Source organism: Paralichthys olivaceus, chromosome 21 (assembly GCF_024713975.1).
Source record: "Paralichthys olivaceus isolate ysfri-2021 chromosome 21, ASM2471397v2, whole genome shotgun sequence".
Classification (NCBI taxonomy): Eukaryota; Metazoa; Chordata; class Actinopteri; order Pleuronectiformes; family Paralichthyidae; genus Paralichthys; species Paralichthys olivaceus.
Genome location: NC_091113.1, coordinates 1,542,924 through 1,566,359, shown reverse-complemented (window position 1 = coordinate 1,566,359; position 23,436 = coordinate 1,542,924). Strand labels below are relative to the sequence as shown.

Sequence of the window (23,436 nt, the reverse complement as noted above, 5' to 3'; positions counted from 1 at the left end):
TGACTTCCTCCGACACTGAGTGACCCGGGCGCTTTAACAATCGAGCGATATTTCCCACGATGTTAATTTGCCAAATTTACTTAGCTACGCGCGGATCTTCCCCAGCGACAGCCTCTTACCGGCTACTCGCCTCGTTTCCACTGTACGTCCTGAACGCATTTATTTATAGTTTAAACAACACGCGTAAAACACATTAATACTTGATCATAGCTCTGGCGCCCTCTGCTGGCCAGCCGTCACTGAGCTCCATACAAACATGAACACACAGTTTCTGCAGAATCAAAGGGAAGTTGGTGAAAAGTCTTTTCCCGCTCGAACCACAGAGGAGATGTTAGCAGCTAGCTAACGCAGCTAGCTAACGCAGCTAGCTAACGCAGCGAGTTCACAACTTTACCAAACAACACAACTACGACTGCTACGAGCGTTTCATCTGACACACAATGATTTCACACAACATACGAAACGCAGGTTACGTTCATGAGTTCAAGTGCGAGCGAACAGAACCGCAACTTACCCGCAGCGTGACGCGGTTCGTTACCGAGACACGAGCGAAGTGCACCGGATAAAGAACCACGTAGACTTCCGCTGTGGATTTTCAAGATAAAAACATAAAACTATGGCTGCAGTCCCACGTTTAAAACATTTAACAACAAACAAGTTAATTATTTACACTGTTACACAAACTACACACTCATCGCGTCATTACCGTCCATGATGCTAAAACTTTACTTTAGTATAAATATGACGTACTTGTACTTGATCACTTTTCATTTTGAGCCAAACTTTTCAAGCAAGAAAAATGTGACTTGAAAACAAACTAATCTAAAATGAAGTTGTTCATTGTACTTCTACTTTTGATGAAGTACTTCCGTGTGATTAAAAACGTGTGTAGCGCCCTCGTGTGGCAGCTGTCTCTCCGTCAGAGTCGTTCACGGCCCTCGGGAGCATCGGAAACGTCAGCTTCACCACAGACATCTCTGATTTCCCAGCCAAACACAGTTAAGTGAAAGCAGCTGTGCGCAACATCTGCACAGGAGGAGACACGTGAGGCTGCGTTCAGGTGCACCCATAAAATGGTAAAATATAGTTCTCATCTAAAATTCATCAACTAAAGAGCAGAAATATATCTAATGGAAGGAGTTTGTCTTTTAATTGTAATTTTTCTCTTTCTTTCAAAGGTTTAACTGGTTTTTCTCGGAATCTAAAATTAAACATTTCACATCTGCTGTTTAAGTAACTCAGTACAATTACTCTTTATCTGACAGTTATAGTTCCACACGAAACACATTGAAATGTTACTGCAGTTTGTATTATGATGCATCATCATATGCACATATACAGTGACATAACGTGCACATACACAGGATGTATATGTGTGGATGATGGGGGAGGATGGGGGAAGGATGGGGGAGGATGGGGGAGACAGTCTGAGCTGGGAGGAGTTTGAAGTCACTGACTCCAGCTTCTCTCTCTCCACCTCACGGCTACAACAACCAGGCTGCAGCCGGAGGAGAGTGCGCGTCGCGGGGATGAATGAAAACTTGGAAACGCGTCGTCGTTACGCGTCGCTCCGGCTCAGGTCTGGACCATGAACGCAGCAGCAGCAGCTCGGTGTGCGGGGCTCAGACCCGCAGCCACGTCCCGCAACTTCTCCTGGAGCCTGGAGGAGCTGAGATGAGACTGAAGCGTTTTCTTTTCCTCTCCACAAACTGAAGAAGGAACGAGAGGTGAGAGAACATTTCATTTTTTACGCACAAGTTCCTCTAATTGTTCTACATGTGATAAAGTACAAGAAATAAAGTGTGTTAGTCATAGTACAAGTTTTATTTCATGAGCTTTCATCTTGAATTTGTCTTTTTTAACAAGTTGAATTCGTGGTTTTAAGACTTTGAATAAATACATGGAAACAAAAAGGAACTTTAAATATCTTCTTTAAGTTATTTCTCTTGTATTTTAATTGTTGTAATACGTATTTTGTAAATTTATTAATTTCATGTTTGATATTCAATTAATTCATTTATCAAGTAGAACTACAATATTATATCCAACATTACATTTAGGGTTAGGTTGTAAGATTTTAGTCTTGAAACATGCATCTCGTCTAAAGAGTATTTAATCAATCAATCACTCAGTTCTCTGCTGTCTCTGATAATCAATCAATCAATTAATCAATTGAGTCAATTTTCAAAGTAAGATGCTCTAAATTCTCTGGCTCCAGTTTCTCTAATGAGGAGATTTGCTGCTTTTTCTTTGTTTCCAGTCAAAGTGAATCTGAATCTTTCAGTTTTATTTTGTTGTTTAGAAACAAGTTGATTCTAACGAGTCGGAATCCTACGCAGCATTTTCACAGTTTTCTAGTATTTATTAAATCGAGAGGAAGAAAATAATCAGCAGAAAATCACAGTTTAAAAAGCTTCTCAAATATGAGGATTTGTCTCTTTATGTCATTTCTATAAAAACAGCCCCGTCTGTGCATCGAATCCTCTTGTCAACAAACAAACCCCTGCAGGACGTAGGTTTGATCTCCAGGTGATCACCATGTCTCTGTGGATGATCCTTCCTGTCAGCCTGCCTGTCTTCACCATCACTGGGATATGGCTTGTGTAAGTTCCTCTGTGTTGTCATGTAAATATCATCCACATGATTCCGTCCTGTGGAGACTTGTGTGTCTGCGGTCGTCTGAACATTAGAACCTTTTTTGGTTTTCTGTTGCGTCGTCCTTGAGATTCCTTCTGGTTCGTCTGGTGTGCGACACACACACTCATGTCAAACTCCCGAGTGTCCGCCTGGTATCAGTGGTCAACACATTCTTCAGTGTTTCAGTTCCTGTTCAGCTTTGTTTCGTTTGTCTTATCTGTGGTACAACGTGTTTTTCAGATAAGAACGTGTGGTGACATCACAGCGACTCGGCTGCTCGTGTGTTTAAATCCATAAAACTCTGCGACACTTTATTCTGAGGAGATTTGTGTCACTTCTGCTGTCGGTCCTTTCTCTGCTGTTCATACAGACGTGTCTGATTGTGACCCTCTACTCACTAAAGCTTCTCGTATAGGTCAGAGACCCGCCTCCTCCATGTTAGCAGATGGGATATGGACCAAACACAAAAAAAATCAAAGATGCTTTCTGTCAGTTCAGGTTCTTATCAGACTGATGTTTGTTCAAGTGTTGATGTTTCTGATCTGGATTGGTCGAGGTTGTGTATGGGCGGGACCTTGATACCACAGATTCTGGCTCCAAATGTGTGAGATGGCAGCATCCGGATAATTTGGTGTTGACCATCTTTATTTACAGTCTTATAAAAGCCTGTTTCATACCCAGAATTTACTTTTAAGAAGATGTGAAAACACCAGTGAGTGGGGATTTGTTATTTCTGTAACTAAACCTTGAAGTTGTGGTTTTACTTTTGCTCCAAGGTTTTACGGAGTAGTCAAGTAGAGCGACGTTACGTCAGTGGATCACTGAGGTTTTTAAAAGTTGTTCTCAGGAGGACCTGAACGTCTGGAGCAAATTTTCTTTCAGTAGTTGGTGCAATTTTGAATCAAGGAAGAATTGAAAGATCAGAACATTTGAGATTCATCCTGTTGGAACCGTGAAGGTCTGTGATTCTGTCTGGACTGAAGTATTGAGCCGCCTGAACATTTCGTCTCCTACGCTGAGACTCATGCAGCACTTGTATAATGAATTATCTCGGCTGTGCGTCTGTGCAGGTGCTTGTTGAATAGTCGGCGGGTTTAGCAGCGGCTCCTCTGACGTCAGAGCGCAGGTTAAAATACAGCCAGCGCACACACTTCGTGACGGAGACTGAGAGAAAACAAGCGTAAATCGTGTGATGTGTGATTTTGTGGTTGAATAAAATTGGTTACACTTCACTAAACTTTTTCTTCTCTGCTTTAACCTTTCAGATACACAATGGCCCTTTACAACCAGCATGTCTGCCCGGTGCACAACTGGTACGACACACACACACACACACACACACACACACACTTTTATTATATCAGTCATGATGTTAACTCGTTTGATTTTCACACATCGTAACAAAGACAGAGTCACAATGTTCTGTCCGTTCCTCTGACGCTTATCATTCACACTCTGTTACTTTTGAAGGATGTCACACTGCGTTCCTCTTCTTCTTTTCATCCCGATGATTCCAGCTAAATGTTTTTCAAACCCTCGGGAAGTCTGTCAGACCTGAAAGTTCACAGAATTATTACAGAAGATAATAATGATATAATATGAATCACAGAATTATCAGCTCAATATAAATATCCAATAACTTACTTATTTTTTCCGTTGGCAAACAGCAGAAATGTCTGGAGGAATACTATGATGTGAGTTTTTACGCGTAACTCTCAGATCATGAATAATTTCTCTTCACCAGACAGATGCTCACAGTGAAAACTGTGAGGCTGTGACAAGTGTGTCGGGGGAATCCTCCTCAGCCGGCGTGTTTATGCTCCGTTGCAGGAAAAGGCTCATTTCTGCTTCAGGAATCTTTTCTCAACCTTCACCAGCGAAAGCCCCGCTCGCCACTTCCTGCCAAGTTCTGTCGACCTTAATTCAAACACAGTCACGAGATGGGGAGCGGACATTAAGAAAATAAAATGCTTCAGGGGCAAATGTTGACACGATGGGAGGACGTGTGAAGAAGGAATGGATGTGAGATCTGGAAAAGAAACAGATCAGTTCTCTGGAACTGAAAACATCCAACTGACTGCTCAACCTGAAACAACCTGTTTAAATGACACGTGTGAGTTAGTTCAGGTTAAATGTTCATTTTCAAACAGAGAGAAAACGTCTGGTTTGTTCTCTTTTGCATCGTTTTCTTTGTTTAGAACGTTTTATTCCTATTTGTTAAATTACTCAAAAGAAAGAAATTCACAAAACGTCCCCAAGTTTATATGAATATTTAATATCATACAGGTCATTCGAGTTAAATCGTACAGTGTTTGTGCCGTGTAGCATTTCACCGTGTTATTTAAATGACCTTTCACCTAAAACTGTGTGCGGGTTAATTTTCTACAGCCGAGCGTCGGAGCCTCACGAGTGAAAGTTGATGCTCAAACCATTAACAGACGTTTGCTTCTTTAACTCGTCCTGCATCATAACAGCTTCATTATGAGTCACTGAGGCTCAAATGTGACCTGGATCATCTTTTATAAACTTAATTAAAGATGAGTGAGTTCCATGTGTTTGTCCAATGTAACGCCTCTATAAATATACATAATATATATATATATATATATATATAAAGATAAGTGTGTGTGTGTGTGTGTTTACAGGCTTTATAACGAGTCCTGTGAGGAGCCGCTTGTGTTACAGAGGGACCCTGTTCTGTGCTGCACCCTGGACAACATTCCGCTCATCAGGTCAGTGTTCACACCGTAAATTCACCGAATGTGTTCAGAACTTTGTTTCTCATCGGCCACATTCGCTGCCAGAACAGTCACCAGTGGTAATTTAGGGTTTCGGTATCTTGCCCGAGGAGACAGCGGGGCATTGAACCTCCAACCCTCTGGTTTGTTGACAGCCCTCTGAAACGTTTTCATTTATAAGACGACAGTTGTGTGGTTTCTCTAACAATCGCTAACTGCAGCACAGGTGAAGCTCCGGGTTCACTCCTGGTGTCAGATTGTGTCTCCGCATGTGTCTGCAACTGTAATCTGACCTCACTGCTGGAAACCCGTCATTTCTGTCTCCAAAGCCTGAAAGTTTCCAGTTAACTCGTGACCAGCTCGCTGTTAAAAACCAGGTCTGAAGAACAGAACAGAGGCTTCACATCATTTATCAGATTCGATCTTCACCCAAACAACGACCTGTTTAAATGCATGTTCTCCTCCAGCCGAGCTGCTGGTGGATGAGCAGCTGCACCGTGCGTCCGATGAGTCCACACTTGCCCGACTGAGGCTCGCAGTCAGGGGGTGGGGGGGAGGGAGGAGGACCTTTTCACCTCCACAGGAAGAAGAGCTTTTGTTTGTGTGCGTGTGTTGGATCCTCTTTGAAATGTCGCCACACTGACTCGCAAAATGCAAACAAGGAGAAACTCTCTTCAACAAATAAAATCTTCAGCGTTCCTTGACGACAGTTGTTCTCCTTCTTAGCGTCCGATGTTTTTCTTGAAGCTTTTGATCTGCAGATAAAAATCTCGGTGTCATTCTCTCCTCGACCTCCCGGCGAGTCTCTCCTCCTCAGTCGTTTCCCCACTCAGCAGCTTCTCCAGGAGAAAACAGCCACAGTCTTAACACCACAGAGTAACTTCAGCACGCACGAGGTCTTTATACGTTTGCACAAAGCATTTCCTGCTGCAGAGCGAAAAGTGGAGGTGATGGAAGTGATGGAAGAACTTGATTGACCTTTCTCCCACTGAGCCTGGAGGCCGGCGGCTCTAACTCTCCTCTGCTCTGTTTTCATTTCAGTAAATGTGGAACGCTGCCACCTGAAAGCTGCTTTTTCAGCCTCATCTGCAGCACCGGCTCCTTCATGGGTGAGTATCCACGCAGAGTTTTCAGTATAAAACATCACTCCAGTGCTTTTTTTTCAATTCTTCACTCACTCCACATGCTGCTCTCCAGACTCTGGACTCTCTCAGGACTTGTTTTCTCAGCTGTAGCATCTCCAGCCGAGTCTCTGCTCCTCTGAATCCAGCTGCCCCTCCTCTCACCGACGGAAAATTCACTCTGTGCCACAAACGCTGCATTTTTATGACTCATGTGCCCCAGGAACATTCATCCTGTGACCGTGAGGGCAGCTCCTCCGCTCTGACTGTTGTCCAATCTGCTCTGAAACGTCTATTTGCAGTCGTTTGCTCGGGTTCATCGTCGCGGTGTGTAGAGACTTTTCTCTAAATAAAGGTTTTTCATGGTTCTGAGAGTTTGGTCTCTTAAGAAGTTACCATATCAAGCTTTGGTCTGCTGAGCTTTTTAAACCAGGAGGACTCACAGGTGTCATCAATGTTTCCTCTGCAGACGGAGGTGAGGTTTTCTGCGGCGGCTGCAGGGGGCGTGGCCACGTTACCTTGATTATTTGGTGGGTTTTGCAGGAACGAAAGTTTGTTTTTGCTCGAGCAGAAGTCGTTTGCATGATTTGTTGTAATCTCCTTCAGATGTTCTGGAGGTTCTGTATGTGAGAACTCCAACGTCAGATGCTCTGCACATTCTCCTGCCGGGTCCCTGGTAGAATGTCAGAGGGGGGGTCCACGTGAGACTTCAGCAGGGAAGGAGTGGTCACCATTCTGAGCACTAATGTATTCACTTATGAGAGTTGGGTCTGAAACTGAAGACGTGCAACACGGGAAGACGTCAACGTGAGTGATGAGTCGTGACTGGAGCTGCTCCGTGTCTCGACCTCTCGGCAGCGAGCACCTGGTTGTTTAAGGTTTTCTGAGAAGAAGCTTTGAGGACGTTCAAAAGGCTCGTTAACTTGTCTCAGCTCTTTTCTCTGCGTGTGGTTTATATCTCATAACTCGTCTCTGACTGTCCCGTCCTCCTCCACGACTTCACACGACCCGGACACAGGCCGGGAGCCACGTTATCTAACATCTGTGTCAGTGTTCACATGTTAGTCGGCAGTGATGGTAACCCAGGGTCAAAGGTCATGTGTCAAACAGGAAGAGGTAAAAATGAAAATACGGCTGCAAATGCAACAAGTACTGAGGCCGTTGTTGAACTCGTAGCTGTGGTGTGAGTGGAGACGAGGATCCTGCAGATCACAGAGTCTCTCCCTCGCTGAGCTGCAGGCGCTGAAACAAACTGAAAACCCCAAACATGGCGTCTGATCGCCGCGGACGCTCCACGATCACAAACTGACCGCTGAGTTAACGGCCGGATTCACAACATGAACATGAAAACAGTCGCTCTCTGCAGCGTTAGTTGATGAGCAGCAGATGTGAACTGCATCAGACGGACGCGTGAAGCTTTGATGGAGCCGCTCACGGACGTCAGGGGTCCATCATCGCTTCACCATTCATCCGCTCGATAACCGGAGACAACTTTGTTTCCGCCATTTATACAATTTAATTCATGTTTTAACACCCATAGACTGTGGATAAAGACGGACGACATGGCCCCTCCCATAAGTGAAACCAAAGTGACTCAACACCCCCCCCCCCCTTCCATGTTGTGAGTGTATTCAATCTTCACTCTCTCACTTCTGTCTCTTGTCGTCCCAGCGATGCTGATCGGCCTCCTGCGTTACGCTCACGTGATCGAGAGACACCAGAACTGTGTCCTCAACATGGCCGGCCTCTCCACCGGATGGATCTGTGCCGCTGGGCTCATCATGGTGGGAAACTTCCAGGTAAACACAACATTATCCGTTTGTCTTCATCGTCCAGTTGAATGGTTGGTTACTGATCAGGGACACTAGTGACTTGGCTGGACTATCAGAAGGACACGTGCCACCGTCTGTGGTGAAACATTCAGACATTCACGGTCTCAGGAGGTTGATTCCTAATAACTTGGTGAGACACTTGGATGATATATATATTATTTTCTTTAGAATAAATCAAACTCAGTAACTGAAACTCGTGCTCCTGCATTTTCAAAGTGTAAGTTACATCATTTCTTCCTTAATTTCCAAACGTATTATTTCACAAAGAGAGAAATTGTTCTCTCGCTCCTGTCACCACCTCCGGCTTTTTGTAAATCCCTTCTATCTGATGTTTCCTGCAGAATCTTCAAGGTGCAGTTTTAAAAGTCAGAGGGACGTTTTGTTGCAGCACATGGATTTTATTCTGTAAAAAGATATTTTAAAGCACCGGACCTCTCATTGTAATAGAAACTCTGCATCTACCACCTTAGATGATGATGATTTATGGGTCATCACCGTGGCAACTGGAGACGGAGGGTCTCAGTGGAGGTAGCGTGGAGCTGAAGGAGAAAATCTGCAGTGCCGCTACCTGCGCATAACAACGCCACCACTGTGCTTTAGTCCGAGAGGAGGGCAGGGACGAAAACGACTCACCTCTGACGACGTGCAGATTTCAGTGAGTCGTGATGATTAGAAAACTCCAGAGGATCAGTCCTGTTGTTTTCTCCACCGTCGCCATAGGAACAGATGTTTCTCACCAGAAGAAAAGAAATGAAACGTCAGAAACTTTTTAAAAAGTCAGTGCACAGATAAAACAGAGCAAACTAGACGAGCACCAACTCCACTGGCATCAGAATCCTGAACTACATGTGGAGCCCACTGGCCAATCACGTGTCACCGTGCTGTCACAGTGTTTAAATGGTGCATCAGCTCTGTTTCCCACAACTGGAATAAATACGTCTTATTTCATCCTGATTCACATTTGTCAAATTGAATTAATCAGATTAAGTCTTTTATAGTCGGACTAATCTGCTGGATTAAACCTGTAATGGAGGATAATCCATCTTGAAGGCCGTCTCCTGAGAGCACGTGTGTCTCCTTCTGTCTCTCAGCAAACGTTTCCTCCGATGCTCCGTTCGATTGTCTGGAAATCGTCTGGCGGCGTCTCTGAGGCAGAGCGGCGTCGTGCTCCTGCTCGCCACAGTCGGGATGAGATGCACACGACAGTTTTCATGGCCTCAGGTGCAGACTGAGGTAAATCAGCTGCTGAACATGAACGGACTGGGTTTCTTCCAGGAATGTGTGGAGTGTTTAAAATTAACAGTGAAACGTGTTCGGACGTGTGCAGCGTTGGGGCGAATCCAAGTACATGAAGGAAACATTTTACTTTACTGCACTTACACACAAAACAGACTCTGTGTTTCAGAGGCTTCAGACATGTCTTTTGAAATCTGCCTTGTTTACATCTGTCTTCTTCTTCTTCTTCTTCCTCTTCTTCTTCTTCTTCTTCTTCTTCTTCTTCTTCTTCTTCTTCTTCTTCTTCTTCTTGTGTCATCACCTCACGGTGTCTTGTGAGACTAATGAGTTGAGCAGTCATTTTACACTTTTTCTACTTATACTCAAAACAAACAACAACGAAACTATTTGTGAACAACATTGACATGTCTTTAACTTTTCAGTTGACACTATAATACCAAGTGTAATTATATATTCAATAACTTTATTCGTGTAGCACTTATCTGATGAACTCAAATAAAAGTTATTCAGTCCAATTTTAAGCTTTAAGGCCAAATCCAAAATCTCAAATCCAAATTTCCACCTGATGAATAGAAATCTGATATTAAGTAAAATGTCCGTCTTCCACCAGCGACCGTGTGTGTTTCCTGTGTGTGATGTAACAACCATCGGAGCTAAGTGCTTGTCCTCAGTCACGTGTGTGTGTGTGTGTGTGTGTGTGGTCTGCTCGGGCCCCTCAGCTGAATTTCGGGGGCCGTTCACCCTCCGGGGCCCCCTCTTCTGATTGGCTGCGGTGCCCTCCTCCCTGCTCGATCTTACATAATGAACCAGTGTTCTGCTCAGCGTAAACCTGGAGCGGTGGATGTGCGGTGTAAACGTGCGCCGCTCTGACACCACATCTGCTCAGTGATTGAAAAGCGGCGCTCACACACGGGCCGATGTTTACATCTGGAGGAGGATGTGATGATGTTGAGCTTGGGGGAGTTCTGGAGGAGAAGGAGGCGACAGAGACGAGAGTCACTGAGGCTTTGTTACGTCTGAAGTATGTTTTCAATAAGAATTCATTGTGGCCTCAGTCAGTGAGGATTCGAACCACAGGAGGAAGAAGAATGTTGAACCTTTATTCCCCCTCAGATGGATCAGTCGTCTCATTCCATAATAATAATAATTCCTGGTTCTGGTTTGAATCTGGTTTAAAGAAACTAATGAAATAGATTTTTACATTTTCTTCTTAAGATGCTTTTGTTTTTCTTTAAAGATTTGTTGCTGTTCTTCTCAAGTTGACATGAAGCAGTTTACGTTCTGGCAGAGCTGCAGCGTCCTCACGTTTCTGTCCTGCTGATGTGGACGGAGACTCTGATGAGTCTAGTGTCAAAACATTTTAAGAAATCGTCTTTGTCTCTTTCTCTGCAGCTGAGCTTCTTGAAACAGCTGCGACGTCTCCTGTGATACAACAAACCTGTCATTTACTGAACTGCATGTTATCATCCTGCCAGCTGTGTGTGTGTGTGTGTGTGTCTGTGTGTGTGAGATCACACATGTCCTCTGTCGTTCAGCGTCTCGTCTTTTATATTTTCCTGGAGCAGCTTGTCCTGTCCTCTCACATCCTTTGTCAGAATGTATTGTAACACAGCGATTACCCAGAGTGCCGCTGTGAGGTCAACATGAACCCTGTGTTGTTAGCAGATGATCCTGTTTCCACGTTTTGTAGATTTGAGATTTGAGACTTGTGTGAGTCAGTTCGTTGATCACTTCATTACTTGAATCTAGAATCACTCTGCAGCTTGAACAGAACCAATATTTTAACTCTGTCACGTGTTTATTTTGTTTATCAGGTGGATTTTGCCAAAGTGCTGCACTACGTCGGCGCCGGCGTGGTCTTCCCGTGCAGCATGTTGTTTGTGTGTCTGCAGTCGGCTCTGACCTACAGACTGGCCAAGACGCAGGACGAGTACCGAGTGGGACACGTGCGTGTGGGGATGGCGCTGCTCGCTCTGATCGCCCTGGTGCTCAGTATCCTTCCGTCTGTTCATACTGACGACAACTTCTGAACTGAAGCACGCTGTTTTATCTTTGTATATAAGTACTTTACATCAATAAATATTTGTTGTTTATTTTATATAAAAAATATATTTAACTGAGCAGTTTCAAGTTTGAAGAATTTTTTCTTTCCACAGCTTTTTGTAACTTGTGATTCTCATATTTTTATTCTCAGTCTCCAGAAAGAGGTTGACGCTTTTGAATTGTGATGTGTTACGTGGCCCCCTGCTGGAGAACAGGCAGCTTTACATCCCTGTGTGCGAGCAGCTGAAACATGTGACGGTTTGTCTTCATGTCTAACTGTGTGAATGTGGGCGTGGTCGTGAGGTGGAAACATGCACAACGAAGAGCGAACATCAAAACCAACAAGTTTCACTGTTCAAACTTATTCATCCTGAAAAATAGATTCTAGCTCTAAGAACTCACCAGTTAAGATCTCACCTCCTGCAGGTGTGTGGATCGAATCTCTCCTCCCACTTCCTGCAGCCGTCGTTCTCCTTAACCCCCCCCCCCACCAGGTGGAGTGTTCTTCTGCCAGGAGAGCTTCGCCCTGCAGCACGCCTCCGCCATCTTTGAGTGGCTCTACTGCATGCTCATCATGTTGTTCTACGGGACGTTCGCCTTCGAGTTCGGGGGCATGTCGGGCGACACCCTGATGGTCCTGTCCCGAGGGGCTGGAGCCCAGAGCTTCTCCGCCTCGGAGCACAAGGCCGAGGTGGGCGGGGGGGCCAACCACCATCAGCCAGAGAGTTTATCCATCCTATAACTGGACTGTGGGGTGTGTCTGCGCCCCCTGGAGGACTCCTGCACCACCACACTCACCGTTGCACAAAGCCACACCTCCAAAGTTATGCTGCAAAACGTTGCACAGTAAAATAAGTGCCTCTGAACTCAAAGGCCAAAGAGACAGTTCTGTGTTGGTTTTAATTCTCGTGACGTAACAACCTGAGCTCTCGGCTGAAGTTCATCAGCCTGAACGTCCTGAAAGTGCCTCCGTCGCCGCTCACGTCCGAGCGCAGCGGCGTCAGCGACATCGTGAACGTTCAGTCGCTCACACTTCGAGCTCATTACTGTTCCCTCTCAGGAAGTTTTGTTACATCATCAGCTTTCAGTCTTTACCTCAGCGGTCAGGTGAAGTTTTCCAGAAACCTTCGACAATAGATGGACGAGAATAATGATTTTGTGTTTTGTCGTCACCTTTAAAAGATGTTCGACGTTTTCTTTATTTTTAAAGTACTTGAGTAGTTGACTCACAATAAGCTCTGTTGTATATTTTGTTTTACTTCATTTTCAGCTTTAATGGGACCAAACTATAGACGAGGACGTCGAGATGCAATATTTGATTATATTTTGATTTATTTTATAAAGCTTAGCATTCTATATCCAACAAAAAAGAAATTAAAGCAAATGGGGAAAAATATAATGTGATTATTTTGTGTTTTATTATTTTACTGTACATTAAACTCTCTGTTGTTAAAGTGTTTTATTATTGAACAATCAATCTAGTTTCTATAATTCAAGAATTACTGATGATTCCTGAGAAATTGGGTAATTTCAGTTTTCTCTGGATCTTTGACTTTGTTCGATACGTCTTTGCATCATGTCTCGTATTTTAACTTTAGGTTTTTTTAGCGTCTGCAGGTCTTGATGAAATTTAAGTTTTGTCATCAAATATATGAAACGTTAATCGTCATTTGATTTCAGGCCGGAAAACAAAAGACGGAGACTGAAACAAAAGCTTCACAGTCTTTATTGTTTGTTCAAAATCTCTGAAGGCTTCGTCCTCACCCGGTGTCACGTCTAAACCTGCGGACACTCAGGCACAGTATCACAGTATCAGTCATACAAAAATACAAAAGTGTGTATTAGTGATTGTGGTTAAGGCATCGTCGTGGTTCTGAACGTCTCTGCTGAAGTATCAATGGCTGTTCTCCTACAAAATTTGGTCATTCCCTTAACTTCGGACTGAAAAGCCAAATAGCCGCGAACAGCACGTGACCGAGCACGTGCATGTACGGGACGAAAATACCAAACAGCTCACTTGTAGTTCTTGTAGCCATTGAAGGGCGACAATCCTCGTACTCTCGTCCAATGACCAGAGGTTATCTGCACCCCCACCCTGACCCGTCCCGTCCCCTCCCTGGTCCGCTGGCAGCTGCCTTCCTCCTACTGGGTTACAGGAGCACGAGGGTCGCTATCTATAACACACAAACACACGCATACCCCAACACACACACTCATACACTGGTACACAGACACACTAGAAGTTGAGGTTCTTTGGGGTTTCCCAGGGAAAGTCCTTCCTGCCAAAGTGTCCGTAACAGGCCGTCTTCTGGTAGATGGGTCTCTTCAGGTCCAGGTCCCTGAAGACCAAACATCAGTTAGAAACACGTTCAGATGAATAGAACCTTCAAAGTTTGGCTCAACAACGTCAACTTTAATGACCTGACGATGACACCGGGTCTGAGATCAAAGTTTTTATTGACGATGTGCAGCAGCTCCGTCTCGCTCTTCTGTGAGGAGCCGAACGTGAACACGGAGATGGACAGAGGGTGAGCGACTCCGATCGCATACGCAACCTGCAAACACACACAGAGGATCACCGACGACGCCCCGGAGGAATCTGTGTTTCTGTCCGACCTCCAGAGAAACAGATGATCCCCAACAAATGTTGAAGAACCTTCTCACCTGCACCAGGACCCTCCTGCACAGTTTGGCCTTCACCAGAGACTTTGCCACCCAGCGGGCAGCGTACGCAGCCGAGCGGTCCACTTTGGTGTAGTCCTTCCCAGAGAAGGCCCCCCCGCCGTGGGCCCCCCAGCCTCCGTATGTGTCGACGATGATCTTCCTGCCCGTCACTCCAGCATCACCCTGCAGCAGCAGATTACACAGCTTTAGAAATCCTCCTTTATTTAAAGTGAGAAAGTAGAAACTCCTGAATCGTCACTGGTTTAAAATTGCAGATTTATATTAAGTCTTTGCCGTCGACTTTCGCCTTGTAGCAAAATTTTACCACCTTCAAAGCTGCATGGAGAAGAGAAACACTTTGACTCGAGGCTTACGTCATTAAAACTCTGGGATAAATGTTAAAAAACATTTTAAAGCACAACAATTAGCTGTTACAACCCGAAGCCCTTTACCTGCGGTCCACCGATCACAAAGCGTCCGCTGGGCTGCAGGTGATAGACGGTGTTCTCGTCCAGGTACCTTGCAGGGACGACCGCCTTGATGACTTTCTCCTTCAGAACGTTCTTCTGCTCCTCCAGACTCACGTAGTCGTCGTGCTGCACTGAGATCACCACGGTGTGGACCCTCTTGGGGATCACGGCACCGTTTTCCTGGGTATAATGAACTGTCACCTTGACGGGGATGGAGGGAAGTATTCAGCCTATTTACTGGAGATACTTGTACTTATAGGAGATACGTCACTGTATTTCTGTTGATTAAAACTTTAATCCATAAAACGTAACTCAAGAAATGCTGTTAATGTCCCCACATGTAGCGACAACCCTCTTTTCACGTCTGAGCTTTTAATCGTAGGTTTGCTCGAGCCTCGTGTGTCGTGAACTCAATACAGAATGATGTGTCTAGTGCACATGCTGATGGTGTAATTGGGAAGGCGTCTCGCGGCTCAGATGATGCATACCAGCTCGCTCCGGTCAGTGTCTGCTGGTAAGCACATTCTGGACTCTACGATCTCTGTCCCACATACTAGAGAGTAAAGTATTCACTGTAAACACAGAGAGAACCAGCTGCTGGACTTCCTCCCTTCAAACCACGAGACCCAAGATTCGTTCTGGTCCTTTTTTGCCTTTTGTGATTTCCAAACATGTGACCAATATGAATAATTGTTTTTTTAAGTGACCTCTGTGGCCATTTGAATTCCGTGTTTTTTGATCCCACCTGCGTCTTGGAGTCCGGCTGCAGCCAGGGAACTTCCCCGGTTCGTCTCAGGTCGGCCATCTTGGCGTTGAGCTTGTGTGCGAGGATGATGGTGAGAGGCATGCACTCCTCTGTCTCGTCTGTGGCGTATCCAAACATCAGACCCTGTCCACACAGAGAGAGTCGCATTCAAACTAACGTGTTGTCATCGAGGTCTTTGTCCTGTTTGTTCCACTCAATGCATCAACTCAGAGTTTACATGACTTCTGGTTTTGTTATCTGGCTCCGTCTGAAGTTCAGCTGGAAGCAATGTGAGTTTGTGACCGTAGATTCTGCAGAACACAAATATAAAATGATTTGTTGTTGTGTTGTATCTAAACCTGGTCTCCAGCTCCGATGTCGCTCTCAAGACGATCGATATGAACTCCCTGTGCGATATCAGGGGACTGCTGCTCGAGGGCCACCAGCACATTACAGGTCTTATAATCAAAGCCTGAAGAGAGAGGAGCAAAGGACCAGGACTGAAATCAAACTGTCTGTCAACCGGTATCAGTCCAAAGGTTTGTGCTTTTTATACTTCACCTTTCGCTGAGTTGTCATAACCGATATGTTGGATGGTGTCTCTCACCACTCTCTGGTAGTCCACGTTGGCGCGGGACGTGATCTCGCCACAAAGCAGCACCATGCCTGTCTTGCACACCGTCTCTGTTTGAAGACAGGACGTTACATTGCTTATGGGACAGTCCTGACGAACGTCAAATGAAAATAAGGGGCCATGGTACGAATCAACGTTAACTTTAATAAGAAGCGAATAACAGAAGTGAACCTTTTCCTAAACCCTAAAAACAATATTACCACAGATTTACTGAGGAACCTCAGTTATGTTACTCACCACAGGCCACTTTGGCGTCGGGGTCCTGCTTCAGGTGAGCGTCCAGCACAGCGTCACTGATCTGATCGCAGATCTTATCTGAAAAGGATTTTCATTAATATCAGCGTCGTTGAGTTTATTTGTATCGCACAGAATCATAATATTATTATTATCATCTCAAGCTCTTGACATAGAAGGCTGCGTCCTCCTGTGACCTTCTACTGTACAGGTCGGTTCCTCATCTGCACACGGCCTGAAAATATCACATTTCAGTGATACTACACATCCGTCCTATTAGGAGCTGCAGGCCTATGAATAGCTTTGGCCCGGTGCCCCGTCCCGGAGCGGTGCCAGTGTGCCACGGTGCACGGTGAACTCCATCGCACCATCAAAGCGTCGCCCGAGCTGTCATCAACCAGTCTCACTTCTCGAGCTCTCATTTAAAAGTTTAAATACTTCTTCAGCTCGGTTCAGGTCACGTCAGGTTTTTAGGACTCGACGTGTGAGCTCCCAACAAGTGAAACAAAAATGTTACCGCCTCCTGGTGGCTGGCTGCAGTAAGGTCGTTCTTATCACGTGTTTGGTTTTTAATTAGTTAGTTGATGCTTTAACATCATGATCGAATGAGGAGATGTGGAGGTCGTTCATTGAGAATCATCATCGGAACCTGCAGCACGTTGTTCATGTGTTCAGATCGAATCTAAAGAGCCGTAAAAAGCTGCTCAGCTCCAAACAACAGACTGAGTCAGACGGCAGCTGGTGGACGTAGTGAAGCTTTTAGCAACGTAAGAGTTTCCCTCAGGAGGAGGAGACCAAACCAGAGATACGAGTGAGAGAATGCTGGACATGAAACACGCCTGAGAACTTCACTGCTGGATCCACAAATAAACAACAGGTGCTTTTGTATTTTATCTCTGCTCAAAACATTCAGTTGACGTTTAGGGAATAAAGCCGATTTATTTGTGACAGAGTGAAACGGAGAAACTTTGTGGTTGCTTGGTTTAAATTCTCTAAACTAAAGACTTCACTGTTGCACCCAAATAATACAAATGGCTCTAAACCACTGGTGTGTGACCAGCACCACTCTGGATTCTGCACATTCCTCAAAGTCATCGATGATCACTGGAACATGAACGTGTTTGAGCGCACAATGACCACGTCTCCTGCATCAGCTGCAGGGGAGAGGACGTCCAACTCACCAGGATGTCCCTCTCCCACCGACTCGGAGGTAAACATGAAGGACCCCTCCTGATGGTCGTAGTTGCAGTTTCCATTGATTATGCCGTTCATTCTCGTGTCCCTCTCGGAGCTGCCTGACGTGGGGTGAGCTGGGCGGACGTGGCAGGAGTGAAGCTGCTTCAGCACACGAGGCGTTTCTTATCCAAACAGGACAAAGACAGACAGATTGGTGCACTAGACTTTGGCTGCGTTCTAATCTCACAGTCCCAAGGCAGAGCAGGCGGATCACGCTGGACTATATAAGGCTAGGACAACATACACACACACTCGGGGGGGAGGGAGCCATGTGAACCCGGGGGTTTAGACCATTCAGAGCAGAGAAAAGAGGAGGGAGGGATCCCTCTCTCCATGTTGGGGGCCGTTGTTTAACTCCTCCTGTGCTGGATGAACTTCTCAAACTCAAGATCCTCTGGTGGCCAAAGTCATTTTTCTCAGTTAATCGGACAGAGCATCGGTTTCATCGTGAAGTTCCTCCATAGATTCATTCCTGCCTGAGGGGCCCAGAGGTCTGTGCTGCGTCTGTCCACCAGGTCCGGTGGTAAACAGCTCAAACAGCAAATGGACGTAATCATGTATTTATTCATTTATTTTCTTAGCATTGTAATTCAGTGTTTTACAGAGAACGTGTGACACCAGACAGGAGATAGAATGAGGGTCACATGTCACTTTATCAACAAATCAAACTGTAAATCTCTAGATGCATTTTGCAGAAGCACTGGAAAATAGAAACCTGTGAAATATAAAGTGAAATAAATCCGTCACATCCTCGGTGAGTTTAGTTTAGTGATGATCACGATCTCTAAAGAAAACTTATCGGATCATTTAATATCGACACGAGAGTGAAATCACACTGACATGAATCAGACTAAACTGTTCAGAGTAAACAAGTCAATACAAAACGTGAAAGAACGGTGAGTTGGTTTGTTTTGGAATTTAAGGGACGTCTTCTTGTGTCGGCAGATTCACGACGTTAGTGTTCGTCCCTGATCTGCAGCTTCTCATCAAGCTCTGGATTTCATTCTGGACCTGGAGGACAATGACGACACATTAACCCCGATCATTTTAACTCAACACATGAGAGAGTGAACTTGTTCTGTGTTAAAACTTGTCTCACCTCTCCGTTGAGAAAACAGTACAACACGGCAACAATGAAACCCTGTGACCACATGAAAAACATGAAGTAAATCAGTTTGATTATCAGTTGATTGATCGATCGGTGGACAGTTATTAATCCTTGATAATCAGCTGGTTAATTCATAAAGAGAATAATTGTATGTGCAGCTCTAATGTTTTCATCGGTTAGTCAGTCTGTGAAATCGGCCCGAGCTCTGAAAGGTGTGAAGGTGTTTCACCAATCAGCAGGTAATGATTATTCTTAATCATTGATTTAATCAGATTTGAATGTTTTATTGATCAGTTGGTCTTTAGAGTAAATCGATCAGTACTAAATTAGTGACCTTTGAATAACAGACTTTGAGCGATGTGTGCTGTGATGGATCCGTCACCTGGAAGGAGCCTAACACTAACTCCAGGTAGAGTCGAGGTCCGACGCTGACGTGTTCGGGGAACAGGGCGAACACCACGTAGTGAACTCCGAACAGAGGGATGAGGAGCAGAGTGGAGTGAAGGAGTCTCCTGCTCGGGGGGAGGGGCAGACGACAGGAGGCTCAGAGACGCAGATGAGACGAGTCCGTCTGTCGGACAATAATAATCTTGTGTTACCTGCAGAGTTGTGTTTCACTTTGGTTCACGTTCGGGGCCTTCGTCTTCTGAACGATGATTCTGCTGATGTTCAGGAAGATGAGGAAGTTGATCTGCAGTGGGTCACATGTCACAGAGGCCATGTTTGTTTTGGAGAATCAACCTCCAAGGATAAGAGGAGGAGTCAGGGGCTGTAAAGTTTGTGAACTGAATATAAACTGAGGTTTCTTACAAAGATGGAGAGCAGGATGGGAATCTTTATTATCCACCACAAGCTGCTCTCCAGGTCGTCCCAACACCTGCAAACACCAAAGCCTGCGTCACCTTTTAATAGAAGAAACCGTCAATGTTTGAATTTCCATTTTTGCTCACCCTTCGTTGTGGAGCTGTTTTTTCAGCAGCGCCCAGATTAAAATCGTAGCTGTCGGAGAACCTGTGAAATCAAATCCTCGGTGAGGAGCGGAATAAAGACGAGCACGGGGGTGAACGAACACGACGGGAACTGGCAGCGTACCCCAGCCGATGACGGCGTAGATCCTGAAGAGCCTCCTGGTCTGAGTGAAGGTGAAGATCAGCAGCGTCTGCAGGTACAGACCCTCCACCAGCAGCCAGGAGAAGTTGGACGACACACAGAAGTGGAAGAAGGTCACGGCCGCTTTGCACCAGAGCTGAAATCACGCAAAGGAGAAATTCACAGTTTATTCTGGTTCACGGTGGAGAACGTTCTGGAAGTTAACCAAGTTCTCGAAAATATGGCTATGGAGCACAAACACAGGCAAAACCATATCCTGTTTCCTGTTTCCTGTCAACTGGTGAACAGACACATTCTTGTCCTCTGTTCTAAAATCCCTGTCAGGTGATGAAGATCTTGTCTCACTGTGGACACGGTGCAGTGGTCCGTGCTCTTGTCGGAGAACAACACAGCATCTTTGACGAACACAGCGAGACTCCGGAGCATGAAGGTCACAAACAGGTTGAGGTGGATGCAGTTGCGAGTGCAGAGCAGCTTCCTGCGAGACAGAGGACAACACTGAGGGGGAGGGGGGGGGACACTGAACCAGCACAGAAACATCATCTTCATCATCGTCTTCATCATCGTCAGGACCAACCTGAAGAAGCAGAAGAGCAGCACAGCGACGAGGAGCGCAGCCAGAGACGCTCCGTAACCAACGCTGTAGATCCACCTCAGGGTGTCGAAGTAATTTTTCTGGAGCGAAACATGAAATATTTGATCACTCAGACCAAATGTTCTGCTTCCTGACTTCAGATGAAGAGAATGATCGTCTTCTCTACCTCTCTGATCATCTCTTCATCCTGCTCATCAGACTCGGAGACGCAGGCTTCGTAATATGGAGGCTTTGGTTCGCTCCACCCTCGGACTGTGCACGTCCTGCTGATGAGAACTGACAACAAGACAAACTGAATAATCACGACATTCAGCCAAAACATTATTCATAATATAACTACATCTTAAAATCTAAATCGTCAGTGGACGTGATGATGTGATGATAATTTACCTGGAGGAGTTTCAGGCTTCAGCAGCAGCTGAGGACATTGGACGGAGACATTGTCCCCCTCAGACGCAGTCGGCCAACAACTCAGTCCGTCCCACTCCGTCACACAACCTGCGACACAAGTTTAACAGCTGAGAAACACACAAACACACAATATTACACATCGTGTTCTTCAGACTAACGGTCACCTGCAGTTTCATTCCTGCTGGGAAGGTTCTGGATTTTGACTCTACACTCGTTTTCCTTCTTCAGCAGGTGAAGAACGATGGAACAATCTGGATGAGTCGAACTGACCTGACAGAAAAATACACAAATCCTCATTCACTCATCAATCAATCAATCAATCAGTCAATCAATCAATCAATCAATCAATCACCACTTCAGTATTATTTCACTCTGTTATTACAGATCCTCTGTGATTTTCTCTCTCGACTGTGAAAACTACACATGTGGAGACAAACCCATAAATAAAAAGGCTCATTTTGGTTTTGTGCCACATTTTATATCAATCATTTCTTTTTAAAACTCAGAAACTCACCGTGTGTCGTGTGACGATCAGGATACAAACAGCAGCAGATAGAAAGAAGTCCATTGTTTCAAACATTCATTGCAAACTGAGCTGATTTCAACCGAGTTTTCTGTCCGAGATTTTAATCCAGTTTCCAGCCAAACATCCGAGCACCTCAGGATCCGTGAGCAGCTCGATGTGCAGCGTTCTCTGACCTGGTTTCTCTTCTGGAAGCTCGAGGTCACCTGAGCAGCTTCGTACCAACTTTACATGAAAACCTCTCGGTCTCTGCTGACACACGCTCCTCGAGACCAGAACATCTGGATGCAACGTGTTCGTGTGATTTTATTGTGCAGGTCTTGTTTGTACGTTCACATATATTTATATATTTATATAACTGACTCGTCCCTCAGCAGGAGAGCACATGTAATATTCAAAGAGGGAAACAACCCATGCTGTGAAAATCAAGTGAGGAGAATAGATCACGTAAAGCTGCAGCTCAGCAGGAGACACGTCCTGTTAGAAACCTCTTTTTTATTATCCTGGGTTTGAATTTGCTACAGATCAAATCTTTGTCCTGTTAAAACTTGTACAATAAAGTTTGAATTATTCCAAAGTGCATTTTGATTCATTAGTCGTGAGACGGATTTTTCTGGCTTCAGACATTAAAGACAGTTTATTCCTTTTCCTCCCAGTCTGTCAGTCTGTCTGTTGTAAAGTTAGATTGTTTGTCGAAAGTCGTTTTGTGCAGCTCATCATTCTTTATCTGTGTCTGCAACTTAGAAGTGACACCGACTGTGAGAGAATGTCTCCCCCTAGTGTTTGATTCCTCAAGTTCAGCCAGTGTTGTTTTGTTCACAGTCATTTTCTCCTGTGTCTGTCTGTGTCTGTGTCTGTGTCCGTGTCTGTGTCTTTCTTCTAAAAGTTTTAATGAAAGTTCATCATTAGTTCATCTTTGATTCTGTGTTGGTCTGAATCAAATGTAATAACGACATCAAACTGCTGTTTGGAGCGACACTGTGTTCATGGTCGTTCTCAAGTCTTTTACTTTTACTCATCGTTCTTGTCTTTGAGGTTAAAACGTCCCGTGTGAGAGGCGACAGTAACAGATCAGTGTGTTCGAGTCTTGGCACATCGCACAGTGGCCTGAACACTGCGCCCCTTGTGTCGCTGCCCCTCCACCGGCCTCCATCACAAACTCGGCGCCAACTTTGACACTAAGTCGAGAAACTGTTCAGCTCCGGAAAACAGCAGTGGAATTATTGACGGTCAGATTTGTTGAAGGGGATGCTGAAGCTCTGATGTGTTGGCAGGACAAGACTCTTAGTGCCCCCCCCCCCCCCCCCCCTCTCTGTCTCTCTCTGTCTCTGTTTCTTTCTTTTCTCCTACTCCTTCTCTTTCTGTCTCTCTTCTGGGAACATTCCCAGTTCAACAGCTGCCACGAGCTGCTGCCGCCGGAGAGATGATTTAAATCTATCCTGTAGTGATCTGGTTCCTTATTAAAGCAACACCAAGTAACTGCTACTGAGCAACAGCGCCCCCTGCAGCCGCACGTGCTGATTAATTCTGACGTGGTTTTCATGGAGAGAAACAACTGTAACAAACCCACCAACCTCGTTTCTTCACATTTTAAAAGTTTCCTGCTGGATATTGGAGAAAAACTCTGGTTTTAACTTCTCAGTGTTTTTCAGCTTCACTCTTCAACTGTCTGGATCTGACAGGCGAAGCTGTGATATATTGAATGATTGTAATTACAGATGTTGTCAGGCAGATGTTTTCACCTTTACATGGAACCAGACCGAGCTGTTTTCTCTTATTTCTCCACTTGAGGCTCCAGGAAATGACTGACAGCTTTTTTGAAGGTATTTTTTAATATTCAGCAGATGAGAAGTTAAAGTGTTCGTCAGTTTTCAGTCTCTGCTGCAGAACCTTGATTCTGGAGCTGTTTTCTGAATCCAGGGAGAGAAACTGAGATCTTGTCTCAGACGTTCTCCGTGGTACCAACGAGTCTGTTGTTTGCAGCTCAGTGATTTACGGCCACACACTTTAACTGGAGGTTTCTCCCCCTCGGTGATTCTGTGATGATTCTGTGGTCAAACGATGCCACAGTTTCTCCTGATGGATTCTCACGTCCTCGA

At 45.2% G+C, this 23,436-nt stretch overlaps 3 protein-coding genes across 5 annotated transcripts; 1 reads left to right on the top strand and 2 right to left on the bottom strand.

Moving 5' to 3' along the window:
• The first annotated feature begins 1,398 nt into the window (after positions 1-1,398).
• Positions 1,399-13,061, top strand: LOC109641854 (transmembrane protein 150A-like). 3 transcript variants are annotated; one of them, XR_011239706.1, is made up of 9 exons: positions 1,399-1,727; positions 2,463-2,603; positions 3,903-3,950; positions 5,283-5,369; positions 6,417-6,484; positions 8,168-8,295; positions 8,799-8,983; positions 9,420-9,561; positions 11,379-11,513. XR_011239706.1 is itself a non-coding variant. In XM_069517494.1 (8 exons), the coding sequence occupies exons 2-8, from the start codon at positions 2,539-2,541 to the stop codon at positions 12,347-12,349; spliced, it is 822 nt and encodes a 273-aa protein (XP_069373595.1). In that variant the 5' UTR covers positions 1,399-1,727; positions 2,463-2,538; the 3' UTR covers positions 12,350-13,061. The 3 variants fall into 3 exon arrangements, 1 of the variants encoding a protein (XP_069373595.1); XR_011239705.1 differs by having other exon boundaries at positions 8,799-9,561; XM_069517494.1 differs by lacking the exons at positions 8,799-8,983; positions 9,420-9,561 and adding an exon at positions 12,102-13,061 and having other exon boundaries at positions 11,379-11,556.
• A 256-nt stretch (positions 13,062-13,317) lies between these two features.
• On the bottom strand, positions 13,318-17,782 carry LOC109644504 (S-adenosylmethionine synthase). The gene is made up of 9 exons (XM_020109900.2): positions 17,536-17,782; positions 16,358-16,435; positions 16,048-16,170; positions 15,846-15,958; positions 15,487-15,630; positions 14,724-14,942; positions 14,272-14,454; positions 14,029-14,162; positions 13,318-13,946 (listed from the first exon to the last, which is right to left on the bottom strand). The coding sequence occupies exons 1-9, from the start codon at positions 17,624-17,626 to the stop codon at positions 13,844-13,846; spliced, it is 1,188 nt and encodes a 395-aa protein (XP_019965459.1). The 5' UTR covers positions 17,627-17,782; the 3' UTR covers positions 13,318-13,843.
• Positions 17,783-17,935: 153 nt separating this feature from the next.
• Positions 17,936-22,593, bottom strand: ghrhr2 (growth hormone releasing hormone receptor 2). Its single transcript, XM_020109901.2, has 13 exons — positions 21,329-22,593; positions 20,979-21,084; positions 20,794-20,901; positions 20,570-20,679; positions 20,386-20,483; positions 20,154-20,286; positions 19,791-19,944; positions 19,649-19,709; positions 19,509-19,575; positions 19,298-19,389; positions 19,081-19,210; positions 18,690-18,731; positions 17,936-18,601 (listed from the first exon to the last, which is right to left on the bottom strand). Exons 1-13 carry the CDS (start codon positions 21,392-21,394, stop codon positions 18,509-18,511), a joined length of 1,260 nt encoding a protein of 419 aa, XP_019965460.2. The 5' UTR covers positions 21,395-22,593; the 3' UTR covers positions 17,936-18,508.
• Positions 22,594-23,436: the final 843 nt, after the last annotated feature.